The sequence below is a fragment of the Gigantopelta aegis genome, chromosome 2 (genome assembly GCF_016097555.1).
Source record: "Gigantopelta aegis isolate Gae_Host chromosome 2, Gae_host_genome, whole genome shotgun sequence".
Classification (NCBI taxonomy): domain Eukaryota; kingdom Metazoa; phylum Mollusca; class Gastropoda; order Neomphalida; family Peltospiridae; genus Gigantopelta; species Gigantopelta aegis.
In genome coordinates, this window is record NC_054700.1 from 53,166,971 (window position 1) to 53,187,028 (window position 20,058).

At 39.2% G+C, this 20,058-nt stretch overlaps 2 protein-coding genes across 4 annotated transcripts in view; one reads left to right on the plus strand and one right to left on the minus strand.

Moving 5' to 3' along the window:
* Positions 1–929: 929 nt before the first annotated feature.
* LOC121378938 (glutaredoxin-like protein C5orf63 homolog) lies at positions 930–18,786 on the minus strand. Of its 2 annotated transcripts, none has more exons than XM_041507342.1 (3): positions 18,703–18,786; positions 13,586–13,767; positions 930–2,050 (listed from the first exon to the last, which is right to left on the minus strand). In XM_041507342.1, the coding sequence occupies exons 2-3, from the start codon at positions 13,760–13,762 to the stop codon at positions 1,868–1,870; spliced, it is 360 nt and encodes a 119-aa protein (XP_041363276.1). In that variant the 5' UTR covers positions 13,763–13,767; positions 18,703–18,786; the 3' UTR covers positions 930–1,867. The 2 variants fall into 2 exon arrangements, with proteins under 2 accessions (XP_041363276.1, XP_041363269.1); XM_041507335.1 differs by having other exon boundaries at positions 18,674–18,779.
* Positions 18,787–18,841: 55 nt separating this feature from the next.
* Positions 18,842–20,058, plus strand: part of LOC121387076 (probable E3 ubiquitin-protein ligase HERC1) — a 130,504-nt gene continuing 129,287 nt past the window's right edge. For both annotated transcript variants that reach the window (XM_041518088.1, XM_041518098.1), the window contains exon 1: positions 18,842–18,893. The gene's annotated coding sequence lies outside the window, so the exon portion shown is untranslated. The remainder of the gene's footprint in view (positions 18,894–20,058) is intronic.

The following is a 20,058-nucleotide window of genomic DNA, read 5'->3' on the forward strand; positions in this document are numbered from 1 at the left end:
ATCCTTCGACTCAAGCATGTCAGGCAAGTGCTCTGCCACCTGAGCTAGTCAGAAAGGTTAAGAAACAAAATATTCATTGGCACAAGTGATGACCAGTGGTGTAAACATAATAGCATGGAGGACCTTGTTCCCTCAAAGCTTTGTGTCGAGCAAAACACCACACAATGTCAAGAAAATTGTTATGGGAGCTGCAACTCAATTTACAAACGTAAGAGGTGGGGGTTAGCTACGGCCCTTCTATGTAGATTCCACCAGATAATTCTTCAACATGTCTGCATCTGTGACTCCATGGACTACATGATTTTTGGGTTAGTATGCATCGTTAGGACATGTTCACTGCTGTTCACACTATCTTGTTAAAATTTTATAATTTCTGTATATTTAAGTCTTTGACACTATAGGCAATATATAAAAAAATTCTGCTGAGGAGTTGTTAACCATTCATTAATACAAAGGGCAGGACATAACCCATTGGTAAAGCATTCGCTTGATGCACCGTTAGTTTAGGATCGATCCCCGTCTGTGGGCCCCATTGGGCTATTTCTCATTCTAGCCAGTGCACCATGACTGGTATGTCAACGGTTGTGGTATGTGCTATCCTGTCTGTGGGATGGTGCATATAAAAGATCCCTTGCTACTAATGGAAAAAATTTAGCGGGTTTCCTCTCTAAGACAATGTCAAAATTACCAAATGTTTGACATCAGTGTGCTCTAGTGGTGTCGTTAAACAAAACAAACTACTGGCAATATATGTTTTATGCTGAGGAGTTGTTAAACATTCATTCATTCATTAATACAAATTCCTCCCTATCTGGAATTCTTATGAAATTGTGTAACTAGCTAGGGATGACAGAGCAGCACCTGTCCATGTAAGCTGTAATTGTAATGCATAAAACATTTTACTTTTCAAAAAAATGAAAACTAATCAGTATTAATTAATTTCCTGCATTTTATTCAATATATTTCACTGTTAGTCTCAGTTTTATACATACAAATAAGTCATGTATCTATCTGAACTTGTATATATAAATGTTCTGAAACTTTGACTTGAATTCCACACAAATAGATACGTCTGAAGTGGTATGTAACCTGTGTTTGGTGGGTTGCAGGATCAACCCGTATTGGGTTATTACTCCCCTACCAGTCAGAGTTATAGCCCTTAAACTTAGGAGATATGAAAATTTGTTTTGCAAAATACATGTACCTTAAATAAGGGAACATGTAGTGCTTTAGCAGTACTCCCAGAATGCTTGTTTCCCATACTAAACAGTTCTCCATAAAATGATACATCAAAACCCATGGTATATGCTGTGCTGTCTGTGAAAATAAAGAACCACTTGTTATTTGGCACAAGTAATCTATTTGTATGTGGAACAGCAGTAGCAGTGACCTTGTTCAGACGGGAGAGTGCTTGCAGAACAAATTGACTGGTGCCATCATGTTCTATCCTATTGCATTCATTTTAATGATAGATGCAAAAACCAGTCTAGTAACTGACAGAACACCTGCCCTCACCCTCAAAGACTCCTGAACATGCCTCAGGTTTTTTCTCTTATGTTCTAGACAGATTGGCAAATGCATAATAAGGGATTGGTCGAACAAACATTCATTTCCATAAGCATATTGCAAAAACAAATATACTATGATCTTTGATATATCATATGGAGAACTGGCTGTAATAGAAAAACACCAAGACTGAAGTCGCATTCCACTTCAGCTTAGCACAATGACTACTTTTCCACAAATATGCCACGGTCTCATCAACTCCATTGCTCACTTATGTCAAATCTGTCGATTTATAATCCTGTACATGAAATTAAAAAATAACCTGCACCTTTTTCACAAATACATGTTACTAACTGTCCCATCACCCATTGAGTTGTTCACTTAATGTTTCAAATTTGGTTAAAGCAGATTCAAAATCCTGCAGGTTAACTTTGTGTTTCATGAGGAATTTCCCCTCGAAATGAAATACTGGAATATCATAGCAGTACTTCTCGAACCAGTGTTTATTTTCTGGATCTGTGATATCAACCTCTTCCAGGTGAAACTGAAAATACAAAATATACTGATTGGGAAAAAAGATAACGGAACACATAAATAGTAATAGTAAATACTGACTGCTACAAGAACGCCTCATCCAGAGTATCAGGAAGTTAACTGTCTTACTGACATTCAATATCACAGTACAGGCATTCAGTCCTATATTACATCTCTGTATTTTATATACTGTCAGGCTTAATTACTTAATAATGGTTAATTACTTTTTTCGCAAATAACATGTTTCCTTATTTCTTTCCAGCAGTATATTGCAAAATGTTAGTACTCAAGGGCCTAATTCACAAAGCTCTCTTAGGCTCTGTTACACAACAAAGCATCCTCTTTGCTAGTATTTTAGCATTGCACTGTGAGATGGGCCTAATTCACAAAGCTCTGTTAGACAACAAAGCATCCTCTTTGTAAGTCTTTTAGCATTGCACTGAGTTGGGCCTAATTCACAAAGCTCTCTTAGGCTCTGTTAGACAACAAAGCATCCTCTTTGCAAGTCTTTTAGCATTGCACTGTGAGATGGGCCTAATTCACAAAGCTCTCTTAGGCTCTGTTAGACAACAAAGCATCCTCTTTGCAAGTCTTTTAGCATTGCACTGTGAGATGGGCCTAATTCACAAAGCTCTGTTAGACAACAAAGCATCCTCTTTGTAAGTCTTTTAGCATTGCACTGCGAGATGGGCCTAATTCACAAAGCTCTCTTAGGCTCTGTTAGACAACAAAGCATTCTCTTTGCAAGTCTTTTAGCATTGCACTGCGAGATGGGTCTAATTCACAAAGGTCTCTTAGGCTCTGTTAGACAATAAAGCATCCTCTTTGCAAGTCTTTTAGCATTGCACTGCGAGATGGGTCTAATTCACAAAGGTCTCTTAGGCTCTGTTAGACAACAAAGCATCCTCTTTGCAAGTCTTTTAGCATTGCACTGCGAGATCGGTCTAATTCACAAAGGTCTTTTAGGCTCTGTTAGACAACAAAGCATTCTCTTTGCAAGTCGTTTAGCATTGCACTGCGAGATGGGTCTAATTCACAAAGGTCTCTTAGGCTCTGTTAGACAACAAAGCATCCTCTTTGCAAGTCGTTTAGCATTGCACTGTGATATGGGCGTAATTCACAAAGCTCTCTTAGGCTCTGTTAGACAACAAAGCATTCTCTTTGCAAGTCGTTTAGCATTACACTGTGAGATGGGCCTAATTCACAAAGGTCTCTTAGGCTCTGTTAGACAACAAAGCATTCTCTTTGCAAGTCGTTTAGCATTGCACTGTGATATGGGCGTAATTCACAAAGCTCTGTTAGACAACAAAGCATCCTCTTTGCAAGTCGTTTAGCATTACACTGTGAGATGAGCCTAATTCAGAAAGGTCTCTTAGGCTCTGTTAGACAACAAAGGATCCTCTTTGCAAGTCGTTTAGCATTGCACTGTGATATGGGCGTAATTCACAAAGCTCTCTTAGGCTCTGTTAGACAACAAAGCATTCTCTTTGCAAGTCGTTTAGCATTACACTGTGAGATGGGCCTAATTCACAAAGGTCTCTTAGGCTCTGTTAGACAATAAAGCATCCTCTTTGCAAGTCTTTTACCATTGCACTGCGAGATGGGTCTAATTCACAAAGGTCTTTTAGGCTCTGTTAGACAACAAAGCATTCTCTTTGCAAGTTGTTTAGCATTGCACTGCGAGATGGGTCTAATTCACAAAGGTCTCTTAGGCTCTGTTAGACAACAAAGCATCCTCTTTGCAAGTCGTTTAGCATTGCACTGTGATATGGGCGTAATTCACAAAGCTCTCTTAGGCTCTGTTAGACAACAAAACATCCTCTTTGCAAGTCGTTTAGCATTACACTGTGAGATGGGCCTAATTCACAAAGGTCTCTTAGGCTCTGTTAGACAACAAAGCATTCTCTTTGCAAGTCTTTTAGCATTGCACTGTGAGATGGGCCTAATTCACAAAGCTCTGTTAGACAACAAAGCATTCTCTTTGCAAGTATTTTAGCATTGTACTGCGAGATGGGTCTAATTCACAAAGGTCTCTTAGGCTCTGTTAGACAACAAAGCATCCTCTTTGCAAGTCGTTTAGCATTGCACTGTGATATGGGCGTAATTCACAAAGCTCTGTTAGACAACAAAGCATCCTCTTTGCAAGTCATTTAGCATTACACTGTGAGATGAGCCTAATTCACAAAGGTCTCTTAGGCTCTGTTAGACAATAAAGCATCCTCTTTGTAAGTCTTTTAGCATTACACTGTGAGATGGGCCTAATTCACAAAGGTCTCTTAGGCTCTGTTAGACAACAAAGCATCCTCTTTGCAAGTTGTTTAGCATTACACTGTGAGATGAGCCTAATTCACAAAGGTCTCTTAGGCTCTGCTAGACAACAAAGCATCCTCTTTGCAAGTCGTTTAGCATTGCACTGTGATATGGGCGTAATTCACAAAGCTCTCTTAGGCTCTGTTAGACAACAAAGCATTCTCTTTGCAAGTCGTTTAGCATTACACTGTGAGATGGGCCTAATTCACAAAGGTCTCTTAGGCTCTGTTAGACAATAAAGCATCCTCTTTGCAAGTCTTTTAGCATTGCACTGCGAGATGGGTCTAATTCACAAAGGTCTTTTAGGCTCTGTTAGACAACAAAGCATTCTCTTTGCAAGTTGTTTAGCATTGCACTGCGAGATGGGTCTAATTCACAAAGGTCTCTTAGGCTCTGTTAGACAACAAAGCATCCTCTTTGCAAGTCGTTTAGCATTGCACTGTGATATGGGCGTAATTCACAAAGCTCTCTTAGGCTCTGTTAGACAACAAAACATCCTCTTTGCAAGTCGTTTAGCATTACACTGTGAGATAGGCCTAATTCACAAAGGTCTCTTAGGCTCTGTTAGACAACAAAGCATTCTCTTTGCAAGTCTTTTAGCATTGCACTGTGAGATGGGCCTAATTCACAAAGGTCTCTTAGGCTCTGTTAGACAACAAAGCATCCTCTTTGCAAGTCGTTTAGCATTGCACTGTGATATGGGCGTAATTCACAAAGCTTTGTTAGACAACAAAACATCCTCTTTGCAAGTCGTTTAGCATTACACTGTGAGATGAGCCTAATTCACAAAGGTCTCTTAGGCTCTGCTAGACAACAAAGCATCCTCTTTGCAAGTCGTTTAGCATTGCACTGTGATATGGGCGTAATTCACAAAGCTCTCTTAGGCTCTGTTAGACAACAAAGAATTCTCTTTGCAAGTCGTTTAGCATTACACTGTGAGATGGGCCTAATTCACAAAGGTCTCTTAGGCTCTGTTAGACAATAAAGCATCCTCTTTGCAAGTCTTTTAGCATTGCACTGCGAGATGGGTCTAATTCACAAAGGTCTTTTAGGCTCTGTTAGACAACAAAGCATTCTCTTTGCAAGTCGTTTAGCATTGCACTGCGAGATGGGTCTAATTCACAAAGGTCTCTTAGGCTCTGTTAGACAACAAAGCATCCTCTTTGCAAGTCGTTTAGCATTGCACTGTGATATGGGCGTAATTCACAAAGCTCTGTTAGACAACAAAGCATCCTCTTTGCAAGTCGTTTAGCATTACACTGTGAGATGAGCCTAATTCACAAAGGTCTCTTAGGCTCTGCTAGACAACAAAGCATCCTCTTTGCAAGTCGTTTAGCATTGCACTGTGATATGGGCGTAATTCACAAAGCTCTCTTAGGCTCTGTTAGACAACAAAGCATTCTCTTTGCAAGTCGTTTAGCATTACACTGTGAGATGGGCCTAATTCACAAAGGTCTCTTAGGCTCTGTTAGACAATAAAGCATCCTCTTTGCAAGTCTTTTAGCATTGCACTGCGAGATGGGTCTAATTCACAAAGGTCTTTTAGGCTCTGTTAGACAACAAAGCATTCTCTTTGCAAGTCGTTTAGCATTGCACTGCGAGATGGGTCTAATTCACAAAGGTCTCTTAGGCTCTGTTAGACAACAAAGCATCCTCTTTGCAAGTCGTTTAGCATTACACTGTGAGATGAGCCTAATTCACAAAGGTCTCTTAGGCTCTGCTAGACAACAAAGCATCCTCTTTGCAAGTCGTTTAGCATTGCACTGTGATATGGGCGTAATTCACAAAGCTCTCTTAGGCTCTGTTAGACAACAAAGAATTCTCTTTGCAAGTCGTTTAGCATTACACTGTGAGATGGGCCTAATTCACAAAGGTCTCTTAGGCTCTGTTAGACAACAAAGCATTCTCTTTGCAAGTCGTTTAGCATTGCACTGCGAGATGGGTCTAATTCACAAAGGTCTCTTAGGCTCTGTTAGACAACAAAGCATCCTCTTTGCAAGTCGTTTAGCATTGCACTGTGATATGGGCGTAATTCACAAAGCTCTGTTAGACAACAAAGCATCCTCTTTGCAAGTCGTTTAGCATTACACTGTGAGATGAGCCTAATTCACAAAGGTCTCTTAGGCTCTGCTAGACAACAAAGCATCCTCTTTGCAAGTCGTTTAGCATTGCACTGTGATATGGGCGTAATTCACAAAGCTCTCTTAGGCTCTGTTAGACAACAAAGCATTCTCTTTGCAAGTCGTTTAGCATTACACTGTGAGATGGGCCTAATTCACAAAGGTCTCTTAGGCTCTGTTAGACAATAAAGCATCCTCTTTGCAAGTCTTTTAGCATTGCACTGCGAGATGGGTCTAATTCACAAAGGTCTTTTAGGCTCTGTTAGACAATAAAGCATCCTCTTTGCAAGTCTTTTAGCATTGCACTGCGAGATGGGTCTAATTCACAAAGGTCTTTTAGGCTCTGTTAGACAACAAAGCATTCTCTTTGCAAGTCGTTTAGCATTGCACTGCGAGATGGGTCTAATTCACAAAGGTCTCTTAGGCTCTGTTAGACAACAAAGCATCCTCTTTGCAAGTCGTTTAGCATTGCACTGTGATATGGGCGTAATTCACAAAGCTCTCTTAGGCTCTGTTAGACAACAAAACATCCTCTTTGCAAGTCGTTTAGCATTACACTGTGAGATGGGCCTAATTCACAAAGGTCTCTTAGGCTCTGTTAGACAACAAAGCATTCTCTTTGCAAGTCTTTTAGCATTGCACTATGAGATGGGCCTAATTCACAAAGCTCTGTTAGACAACAAAGCATTCTCTTTGCAAGTATTTTAGCATTGTACTGCGAGATGGGTCTAATTCACAAAGGTCTCTTAGGCTCTGTTAGACAACAAAGCATCCTCTTTGCAAGTCGTTTAGCATTGCACTGTGATATGGGCGTAATTCACAAAGCTCTGTTAGACAACAAAGCATCCTCTTTGCAAGTCGTTTAGCATTACACTGTGAGATGAGTCTAATTCACAAAGGTCTCTTAGGCTCTGCTAGACAACAAAGCATCCTCTTTGCAAGTCTTTTAGCATTGCACTGCGAGATGGGTCTAATTCACAAAGGTCGTTTAGGCTCTGTTAGACAACAAAGCATCCTCTTTGCAAGTCTTTTAGCATTACACTGCGAGATGGGTCTAATTCACAAAGGTCTTTTAGGCTCTGTTAGACAACAAAGCATCCTCTTTGCTAGTCTTTTAGCATTACACTGCAAGATGGGTCTAATTCACAAAGGTCTCTTAGGCTCTGTTAGACAACAAAGCATCCTCTTTGCAAGTCTTTTAGCATTGCACTGCGAGATGGGTCTAATTCACAAAGGTCTCTTAGGCTCTGTTAGACAACAAAGCATCCTCTTTGCAAGTCTTTTAGCATTGCACTGCGAGATGGGCCTAATTCACAAAGCTCTGTTAGACAACAAAGCATTTTCTTTGCAAGTCGTTTAGTATTACACTGTGAGATGGGTCTAATTCACAAAGGTCTTTTAGGCTCTGTTAGACAACAAAGCATCCTCTTTGCAAGTCTTTTAGCATTGCACTGCGAGATGGGTCTAATTCACAAAGGTCTTTTAGGCTCTGTTAGACAACAAAGCATCCTCTTTGCAAGTCTTTTAGCATTACACTGCGAGATGGGTCTAATTCACAAAGGTCTTTTAGGCTCTGTTAGACAACAAAGCATCCTCTTTGCAAGTCTTTTAGCATTGCACTGCGAGATGGGTCTAATTCACAAAGGTCTTTTAGGCTCTGTTAGACAACAAAGCATCCTCTTTGCAAGTCTTTTAGCATTACACTGCAAGATGGGTCTAATTCACAAAGGTCTCTTAGGCTCTGTTAGACAACAAAGCATCCTCTTTGCTAGTCTTTTAGCATTGCACTGCGAGATGGGTCTAATTCACAAAGGTCTCTTAGGCTCTGTTAGACAACAAAGCATCCTCTTTGCAAGTCTTTTAGCATTGCACTGCGAGATGGGCCTAATTCACAAAGCTCTGTTAGACAACAAAGCATTCTCTTTGCAAGTCGTTTAGTATTACACTGTGAGATGGGCCTAATTCACAAAGGTCTTTTAGGCTTTGTTAGACAACAAAGCATCCTCTTTGCAAGTCTTTTAGCATTACACTGTGAGATGGGCCTAATTCACAAAGGTCTCTTAGGCTCTGTTAGACAATAAAGCATCCTCTTTGTAAGTCTTTTAGCATTACACTGTGAGATGGGCCTAATTCACAAAGGTCTCTTAGGCTCTGTTAGACAATAAAGCATTCTCTTTGCAAGTCTTTTAGCATTGCACTGTGAGATGGGCCTAATTCACAAAGGTCTATTAGGCTCTGTTAGACAATAAAGCATCCTCTTTGTAAGTCTTTTAGCATTACACTGCGAGATGGGCCTAATTCACAAAGGTCTCTTAGGCTCTGTTAGACAATAAAGCATCCTCTTTGTAAGTCTTTTAGCATTACACTGCGAGATGGGTCTAATTCACAAAGGTCTCTTAGGCTCTGTTAGACAATAAAGCATCCTCTTTGTAAGTCTTTTAGCATTACACTGTGAGATGGGCCTAATTCACAAAGGTCTCTTAGGCTCTGTTAGACAATAAAGCATCCTCTTTGTAAGTCTTTTAGCATTACACTGTGAGATGGGCCTAATTCACAAAGGTCTCTTAGGCTCTGTTAGACAATAAAGCATCCTCTTTGCTAGTCTTTTAGCATTGCACTGCGAGATGGGTCTAATTCACAAAGGTCTCTTAGGCTCTGTTAGACAACAAAGCATCCTCTTTGCAAGTCTTTTAGCATTGCACTGCGAGATGGGCCTAATTCACAAAGCTCTGTTAGACAACAAAGCATTCTCTTTGCAAGTCGTTTAGTATTACACTGTGAGATGGGCCTAATTCACAAAGGTCTTTTAGGCTTTGTTAGACAACAAAGCATCCTCTTTGCAAGTCTTTTAGCATTACACTGTGAGATGGGCCTAATTCACAAAGGTCTCTTAGGCTCTGTTAGACAATAAAGCATCCTCTTTGTAAGTCTTTTAGCATTACACTGTGAGATGGGCCTAATTCACAAAGGTCTCTTAGGCTCTGTTAGACAATAAAGCATTCTCTTTGCAAGTCTTTTAGCATTGCACTGTGAGATGGGCCTAATTCACAAAGGTCTATTAGGCTCTGTTAGACAATAAAGCATCCTCTTTGTAAGTCTTTTAGCATTACACTGCGAGATGGGCCTAATTCACAAAGGTCTCTTAGGCTCTGTTAGACAATAAAGCATCCTCTTTGTAAGTCTTTTAGCATTACACTGTGAGATGGGCCTAATTCACAAAGGTCTCTTAGGCTCTGTTAGACAATAAAGCATCCTCTTTGTAAGTCTTTTAGCATTACACTGCGAGATGGGTCTAATTCACAAAGGTCTCTTAGGCTCTGTTAGACAATAAAGCATCCTCTTTGTAAGTCTTTTAGCATTACACTGTGAGATGGGCCTAATTCACAAAGGTCTCTTAGGCTCTGTTAGACAATAAAGCATCCTCTTTGTAAGTCTTTTAGCATTACACTGTGAGATGGGCCTAATTCACAAAGGTCTCTTAGGCTCTGTTAGACAATAAAGCATCCTCTTTGTAAGTCTTTTAGCATTACACTGTGAGATGGGTCTAATTCACAAAGGTCTCTTAGGCTCTGTTAGACAATAAAGCATCCTCTTTGTAAGTCTTTTAGCATTACACTGCAAGATCGCAAAGTTGTGAGAGTTTATTGAATTAGGCCCCAGGGCTTCTAGATTATGATAGCCCCACTCCCATGGCTATAGTGATTATCAACGTTGGGCTAGTAAATAACTACTATCACCATGCCCGACGGCTAGAGGGGAAAAAAGGGTCAAATGCTGCCTTTAAGTCTATTTTATAAATATGAATATCCTGTTCATCCCCACCTTCCTTTAATCTAAGGGTTTTTAAGCTCTATCTCCCTCTTTTGATAACATATCCCCATTATTACTATTAGTAAAATTGTATTTATTTAAAGTAGGGCTAGTTAATTTTCAATTGTGGCTAGTAAAATGTTAAAATCACTGATCCCATAGCTAGTAGATAGTAGATTTTTATAAAAATTCTAGAAGCCCTGGTAACATATTACTACATACATGTGTATGGTAAGGTAGACATCTCAAACTATACTTAACGTCACTATGGGTATAAAAGTCTGCATGATTGCCATCCACATATTCATGCACACTTCAGCTGAAAATGCGTTGTGTTTTGACTAATGTTGAGAAGGGCAATGGAGTAAAAAGAAGAAAGAAGTGTTTTATTTAACGACGCACTCAACACATTTTATTTACGGTTATATGGCGTCAGACATATGGTTATGGACCACACAGATTTTTTTAGAGGAAACCCGCTGTCGCCACATAGGCTACTCTTTTACGACAGGCAGCAAGGGATCTTTTATTTGCGCTTCCCACAGGCAGGATAGCACAAACCATGGCCTTTGTTGAACCAGTTATGGATCACTAGTTGGTGTAAGTGGTTTACACCTACCCATTGAGCCTTGCGGAGCACTCACTCAGGGTTTGGAGTCGGTATCTGGATTAAAAATCCCATGCCTCGACTGGGATCCGAACCCAGTACCTACCAGCCTGTTGACCGATGGCCTAACCACTATGCCACCGAGGCTGGTGGCAATGGAGTAAGTCGGATACAGGTTAACACAGTCAACAAGAAGTCGTGAGGCACTTTAATGTCAGTCAGAGTGTGATTGGGTGGACGAGACAACAACTTCAAATGACTGGATCCGTTTCCTATGCACAAAGACCAGGGCCAGCATTAAGCAAAGCAAAAACACGACACATTTTCAACTGAAGTGTGCGTGAATAATTGGATGGCAATCATGTACACTTTTATACCCATGGTGAGAATGCATTGTATAGGCATAACATACAGAATTTAAGACATGAGTGCGTTGAGAAAACCCATTTGTTGGGGTGATAGGTACCTGTTTGCATAACTTTTACCATTTTGTTGTAGCCTATAACCGGAAGTACCATTAATCATATTGAAATCCAAATGCTACTTAGGAAACCTCACTCTGGGTCTAATTCATGAAGGCCATACATTCCTTCTTTCATAATTAGTGTGTTGGACGGGCATTGTTAACATGTGTAGTATTAACGGGGTCGGCCCGAGAAGTCGACAAATCTATTTTGTTTAGTACCAGGACGTAGAATAATAAAAGTCCCGGGACTTAGACATATCTAATTGGTTTGTAAGTTCTGCACTGCAGTTACGAGCCGCCTTTTTTGTTAACAACGAGATGAGAACCCTGAAGTAGATGGATCTAATTGGTTTGCATGTCCTGCTTTGTGGTATGAACCGTGTTTGTTTCAACGGTATAGAATGTTATGTGATTACTGTCCTGGGTAGAATTTGTAATTACGCTTCCATTAATTTGAGTAGGTACCTGTGCGTTTTTGTTTTTTGTTTATTTGCTCATATTATGCTCTACCAATTTAAAGGATTACTGTTTTGGGTAGTAATTTATCTTTCTCTTATATTGAGCAGGCACTTGTGCATTGGTTCTTTTCCCGGTTTAATCTGTATAAAGAAAATGTATACAAAAGACCCCTGCTGGGTTTATTTATTTATTTATTTATTTATTTATTAGTACTGTAATACTCACAACGTAACCAGCGATATGAATTCGTACTAGTAGGTGCGGGATTAAGCTCGATCGGTAGAGCGTTCGCGTGGGATACTTGACACATAGGATCGAACCTCCTTAGTGGACCCATTGGTTGTTTTGTCTGTGTGTGTGTGTGTGTGTGTGTGTGACAGTGGAGGCATTGAAGATGAATTCCATTTTGTATCAAAAAAATTATTTTATAATGATATTAGAGTATCATATTTAAAGAAATATTTGTATACAAGACCATCTACTTTTAACATAATCAATCTTTTGTCTTCAGAAAATATAAAAACTTTAAGGAATCTTGATAAATATGTAATTTAATTTGTAACTACATATATATATAACAACTATATGTTTATATTTTTATTATCCTAATTCTTACGTTTAATTTTTTTTCCTGTATTTGTATACTGTAACCTATTACACAACTGTTTCTGTTTTATAACTGTATTCTTGTCTGTTTTGTGTTTATAGTCATGCTGACTTTGGCAAATAAATAAATTGAACTGAAATTTAATTGTAGTAATAGTAGTAGTAGTAGTAATAGCTGCGGTACAGTATCATCTTGTTGTTACCTTTTGACTGCGCACACCGTCAACCAGGTAAAACGGCAATTAATGAGTACCGGGAAATCGACAGATCATCTCTGGTACATTTCAGCTTGTCCCGCTAAGTAGACACAATTTTAAGATCATTTATACAAGTTGTCGACTTCGCGGGCCATAACCGTATTAACAATATGAGTGACCCTTCAATAGTGATACCGAGTATATTTTAAAACTATCATGGTAGTTCAGTTTTGTTTTGTTTAACAACACCACTGGAGCACATTGATTAATTAATCATCGGCTATTGGATATTAAACATTTGGTAATTCTGACTCATTAGAAGAAACCCGCTACATTTTTTCTAATGCAGCAAGGGATCTTTTATATGCACTTTCCCACAGATAGGAAAGCACATACCACAACCTTTGTCCAGTTGTGGTGCACTGGTTGGAATGAGAGAAAAAAACAATCAACTGAATGGATCCACCGAGGTAGTTCAATCCTGCAACGCAAGCACCTCAAGCGAGCACTCAACCGACTGAGGTAAATCTCACCCCTGGTAGTTCAGTGTCAAGAGTTCATAATCAGGATGGATGTGTTAAAATAAAGTTAAAGTTTGTTTTGTTTAACACCACCACTAGAACACATTGATTTATTAATCATCGGCTACTGAATGTCAAACATTTGTTAATTTTGACATACAGTCTTAAGAGAGAAACATGTTACATTTTCCCATTAGTATAGCAAGGGATCTTTTATACCCACCATCCCACAGATAGGACAGCACATGCCACGGCCTTTGATATACCAGTTGTCATGCACTGGTTATAATGAGAAATAGCCCAATGGACCTACCAATGTGGATCAAACTGAAACCGACAGCGCATCAAGCGAGTGCTTTACCACCTGGCTACGTTCCACCCTGTGTTAAAATAAAACCAATCTACTACTTAGTCTAACTTTGACAGGTTAATTGACAACATTCACAAACCCTGTTACTAAAAGGCTTCAGCTGGTGTTTCGCATCATCACACAGGGAGCATGGATGTTTGGTGTAGAGAGTTACGGTGGGCAGACGTCTGGTCGAGTTACTGGACTTGTGGCAAAACAACCTGGATATGATCCTCACTCGTCTGGTTATCACTCTCACTGACACTGCTGTAACCATTATACCTGTTTTAATGACATCATTAGCTACTGGAAGTCAAGTTACAGTTAAAGTTTGTTTTGTTTAATGACACCATTTGAGCACATTGATTTATTAATCATCAGCTATTGGATGTCAAACATTTGGTAATTTTTACATATATTCTTACAGAGGAAACCTGCTACATTTTCCCATTTGTAGCAAGGAATCCCACAGACAGGATAGCACATACCACGGCCTTTGATATACCAGTCGTGGTGGACTGGCTAGGATGAGAAATATCCCAATGGGCCCACTGACAGAGATTGATCCCAAACCGATTGCATCAAGTGAGCACTTTACCACTGGGCAGTCAAGCATCAGGGTTTGACAATTCCACTAGCCGTTGATCCCAGCTAGTGAATTTGTGGTCTGGATTAGTGGAAATGATCAACTGTAATGCTCTAATACATAGTGCACTATAGCCAAAGATTCTGTGAGGGCTATAGTGACTTTCTCAAACATTTGTCAAACACTGCAAACATTTAATTATAACACAGTCTTCAGAGGAAACCTGCAAAGGATCTTTGACATGCACATGGTTACATATATATATGTGAATCATGGGCATGCCTGGTACAGAATAAAATATAAAACCCCCAATATCTTCACCGAGCAGTTTCGATCCTGCAACCCAAACATCTTAGATGAGCATCCTGCCATCTGAACTAGATCTTGCCCTAGTGCTTAAAATATATTGCTTCTAACCTGCAGCACAACATTTGAACTACCGGTACCTCTCTCATAACTAAGATGAATTAATACATACCGGGTATGACTGTATCACACAACATTTGAACTACCGGTACCTCTCTCACAACTAAGATGAATTAATACATACCGGGTATGACTGTATCACACAACATTTGAACTACCGGTACCTCTCTCACAACTAAGATGAATTAATACATACCGGGTATGACTGTATCACACAACATTTGAACTACCGGTACCTCTCTCACAAGTAAGATGAATTAATACATACCGGGTATGACTGTATCACACAAAATTTGAACTACCGGTACCTCTCTCACAACTAAGATGAATTAATACATACCGGGTATGACTGTATCACACAACATTTGAACTACCGGTACCTCTCTCACAACTAAGATGAATTAATACATACCGGGTATGACTGTATCACACAACATTTGAACTACCGGTACCTCTCTCACAACTAAGATGAATTAATACATACCGGGTATGACTGTATCACACAACATTTGAACTACCGGTACCTCTCTCACAACTAAGATGAATTAATACATACCGGGTATGACTGTATCACACAACATTTGAACTACCGGTACCTCTCTCACAACTAAGATGAATTAATACATACAGGGTATGACTGTATCACACAACATTTGAACTACCGGTACCTCTCTCACAAGTAAGATGAATTAATACATACCGGGTATGACTGTATCACACAACATTTGAACTACCGGTACCTCTCTCACAACTAAGATGAATTAATACATACCGGGTATGACTGTATCACACAACATTTGAACTACCGGTACCTCTCTCACAACTAAGATGAATTAATACATACCGGGTATGACTGTATCACACAACAGGGCTTTAGGAAGGAAGGAAGGAAATGTTTTATTTAACGACACATTCGACACATTTTATTTACGGTTGTATAGCGTCGGACATATGATTAAGGACCACACAGATATTGAGAGAGGAAACCCACTGTCGCCACTTCATGGGCTACTCTTTTCAATTAGCAGCAAGGGATCTTTTATATGCACCATCCCACAGACAGGATAACACATACCACAGCCTTTGATATACCAGTCATGGTGCATTGGCTGGAGTGAGAAATAGCCCAATGGGCCCACAGGTGGGGATCGATCCCAGACCGACTGCACATCGAGCGAGCGCTTTACCACTGTGCTACGTCCCACCCACCCACCCATGTACAACTGCAGTACTCCGCAGACAGCTTCATCTGAGTATTGATATAGCACACTACTTGGTTATGGCACAAGTAACATTGGAGTGCAAGAAATTAACTTTCAGGGTATATATTCAATATTTTGAGATTGTATGGTGCAGCAATTAAATTGGGAAATACATGTACGGTATATCTTAATTGCCGTAAAAATATTTTTTTTAATTCCCATAACTTTTGACTTTTATAATAATACAAGCAATGTACTAGGAAAAAGTAGGAAAAGTAGGAAAACTAGGAAAAATAGGACACAGACCAAAAAGTAGAAAAAAGTAGGAAACGTAGGATCACTGGACAGCCTGGAACTGGTTGGGATAAGAAAAACCCAATCGGAGAAATGAGTCAACTCAAAGAATTCGATGCTTCAGGTGAGCATTCTAATGAGTTAGATCCCATCCATGCCTGCACCATCAACGGTTTTTTTTTTTTAACAACACCACTAGAGCACATTGATTTATTAATCATCAGCTATTGGATGTCAAACATTTGGTAATTTTGACATAGTCTCAGAAAGGAAACCTGCTAAATTTTTTCATTAGTAGCAATTAAGGGATCTTTTATATCCACCATCCCATAGACAGGATAGCACATACCATGGTCTTTGATATATCAGTCGTGACTCACTGGCTGTAGCGAGAAATAGCCCAGTTTATGGGATCACTGACGGGGATCGATTCCAGACTGAGTGTGCATCAAGCAAGTACTTTACCACTGCGCTACATGCACCATCAAAGACAATACGATTATGCTTGTGTAATCCAATTCCAGCAAAATGGCAAATAAGGGTGGAGAGATTTAGGGCTGGAAAATGGTAACTGGGTTAGGCCCTATTAGATCTTTGGCTTTGAATGTCCAATATGAAGGAAGGAAAGACTGGGGTTTTTTAAAGACACACTCATCACATTTTAATTATGGTTATGTGGTGTTGGACATATGGTTAAGGACAACACAGATAATCAGAGGGAGGAAGGGAATGTTTTACATGTGTATTTAAAGACACACTCAACACATTTTATTTACACTTATATGGCGTCAGACATATGGTTAAGGATCACACAGGTATTGAGAGGAAACCCACTGTCGCCACTTAATACATGGGATACTCTTTTTGATTAACAGCAAGGGGTCTTTTATATGCACCATTCCACAGACAGGATAGTACATAATACGGCCTTTGTTAGACCAGTTGTGGAGCACTGGCTGGAACGAGAAATAGCCCAATAGGTCCACCGGCGGTGATCGATCCTAGACCAACCGCACATCAAGCGAATGCTTTACCACTGGGTTACGTCCCGCCCCAGATAATGAGAGAGGAAACCCACTGTCTCTGGCATGCAGTGGAGTACTCTTTTCAATTAGCAGCAACGGATCTTTTACATCTATCATGGAGTAAGCAATACAATGTAGTCACACACATCAATATGCAGCATCCCACAGACAGGATAGTACATACCATGGCCTTTGCTACACCAGATGTGGAGCACTGGCTTGTTCAAAATTATACCATATAAGTTGTAACCGACTGTGTTAACGCTTTTCAGTAGGGCCAGTGGGTTGTCATGCCATGAGCTGAACAGTTCAGGCCTTTTAAGGGCCCCTATGGGCAACCTTGGGAGACACATCAGCACCACATAGGTCCAATTAACGAGCTATTCTCGGCCTACAAAATTCCAAATCTATTTGTAGCTCCCTACCTAAAAGTACCTTTCAATTTAGAATGACCATTCAAAACTGCACCTAAATTCCTTTATAAAAAATGTGCACCCATTGTCTTTGGCTTAATCCTATGGGACATTCCAAATTATATAGCACCCTACCTCCCTCCTTCTGTTAACAGCTACGGTTGGACTGCTGGTGCTCCCTTGCATCTGCCAGTGCAGATGGTCCCCCTTCCTACCCACTCCCCACCTTTCTTGTCCTGGACGGATGAGCCGGCACCTGTGTCCAGGACAGGCGTGCACTACAACAGCTTGCTCTGAATGTGCACATTAAACAATCATTCAATTCCATTTTAGTAGGTGAAGCATATATGGTGCCAGTAGTTGTCTTTTCTAATTCTATTCACCAAATGTTTTTCTTCTTTCTCTATTCACCAAATGATTTTTTTCTTTCCTAGCTCTATTCACCAAGTATTGAAATAACCAAATCTTTAACACTAGACAGCAGTAGGCCTGAAACCCCTCAATATCGGATCCTTAGTAAACCAGAATTCCCCAAAACCGAATGTTTAGTATGGTCCCTTTTAAAATATTAGTAAATAACATAACCTTTTAAAAACAAATACCCCTTAAAAGTGGACTTTTCAGGCCCGTTGGAACTGGGAGGGGGGGAGGGGGGAGAGCACTTGTGAGCCTTTTATCTTTTTTTACACATTAATGTTTGCTAGTATTGAAACTAAAATCTGATATAGAGTTTGTACCCGATCCGTCAGTGCCCCCCCCCCCCCCCCCCCCCACTTCCAAAGTCGTTCTTGGGTGTCCAGTTTGGAGGTGTTTAATTATAGCGACATGTTTTTGAAGGTGCATTCTCAGATTCAAGTATCATATGAGTCATGAGGCATAAGGGCTCCAATTTTTTTAGGGGGACTGGCTGATTTTTTGGGGTGGGGTGGTGAGGACAGTTGACACCCTGACATATGCTTATGAACTTAGCCTTTTTATTGGTGATAAATACTGTACATAACTACAAATTAATCTACTCCATTGAAAAAGTTAATTGCAATATGCATAGAAATGCCATTCGAAATCAAATACTGTCATAATGCATTAACCTGTCATTGACTCTTATTAAATCAAGAAATAATAGTAAATGAAATTATGCAATTTCTGAAAGTGCCCCTTTAAATATTTTCTTTACTAATCATGCTAATGTTCTACAAAAATTGATAAGGACTATCGTTACACTAAATTCAAGGTGACACATACATTTAAATAAACCCATTAATGCTGCATACCGTAGTTTATCGTAGTCAGTTAATCATTTATCACGACTTTATTTACATGTAGATCCGAAATTGGCCGAAGTGTGTCGTTCCAGAACCTCGGCCGAATCCGAGAATTACCGATAAAAAGTAGACTGCTCCACTATCCTCTCAAAACCAGTTTAGCGTCAAAATGAAAACAAAAATATTTTAGAAACTGACAGGTATTTTAATCTAGTATTTTATTTCTGTTCGTAAGTTATATTTTATCAATACATAAATTGCGTGCACAAACTTAATTAAAGCAACTTTGCACTTTTACTTGCGACGGTGTTCCGAATTATATTAGTTGTTAACGTATTTTCGATGTAGAAACAATTCCAAAATGGTTCGTGTCGGCGCATCATCGATCATGAATGTATCGTAGAATAGACCTAAATGTCTATTTAAAATAAAATATATTTCATGAAACATAATTTTAAAATGTAAATTTGTTAATAAATGTGTTTACTAATAAAACATTTCTGATGATAAGATTATAGGGTATGCGGTCAAAACGGCCCCAGGATGAAACTGCCCTGAAGAACATGCAAGTCAAAATGGTCAAAGAAAAAAGTCAAAACGGCCAAAGAAAAAAAGTTAAAACGCAGGGTTGAAAATTAACATGAAAACCTTGGTTGCCAGCAGGGCCAGTTGAAGAAAAATCTTACTGGTCCTTTTTAAATTCAACTAGCCCTTCAATTTTCACATTCAAATTTAACTGCACAGCCAAATTAAAAACTAGAATATTATTGACAATATTCTTTGTTGAATAATAAACATGTGCTCATCGTATGCAGAACGTTTGCTTCAAAAGAAAACTGATGAATTGGCATGTAACTTCATAATGAATAAAGTTAAAATTCATATAAAAACATGTTAATTTTTTTTTAAACCCATAACTCAAATAACACTTTAAAAAAAGAAATTCAGTATAATTTATAAATAAAAATGTTTCTTTACAAATTACCATTAAATTATATATATTAAATCTCATTTTAATACAGGGGTGAAGACAAATACTAGAACAGTCAAGGTATACAGCTTGACGTGCATTGTATCTGAAGTAAAAAAAAAAAAGAATTACAAAGAGAATAAAGGGTGTTGTTTAGCATATAAACTAGTCAAGGGGTGGCAGTCCTTTTTGTAATAATGTCAGAGGGATAAAATTAATTTTGTGGCAATGCAAGAGGGATAACATTTCCTCAGGAGTGACTGTCCTCCTACAGACGAAACATGCACACGTTTAATTTGGATATTGTAAATGTTAGTAGGCTACTAATAAAATAAATATCGAAAGAAAAATAAATCTGTACAAAAAGAAAAACCACACAAAACATTTTACTAAAA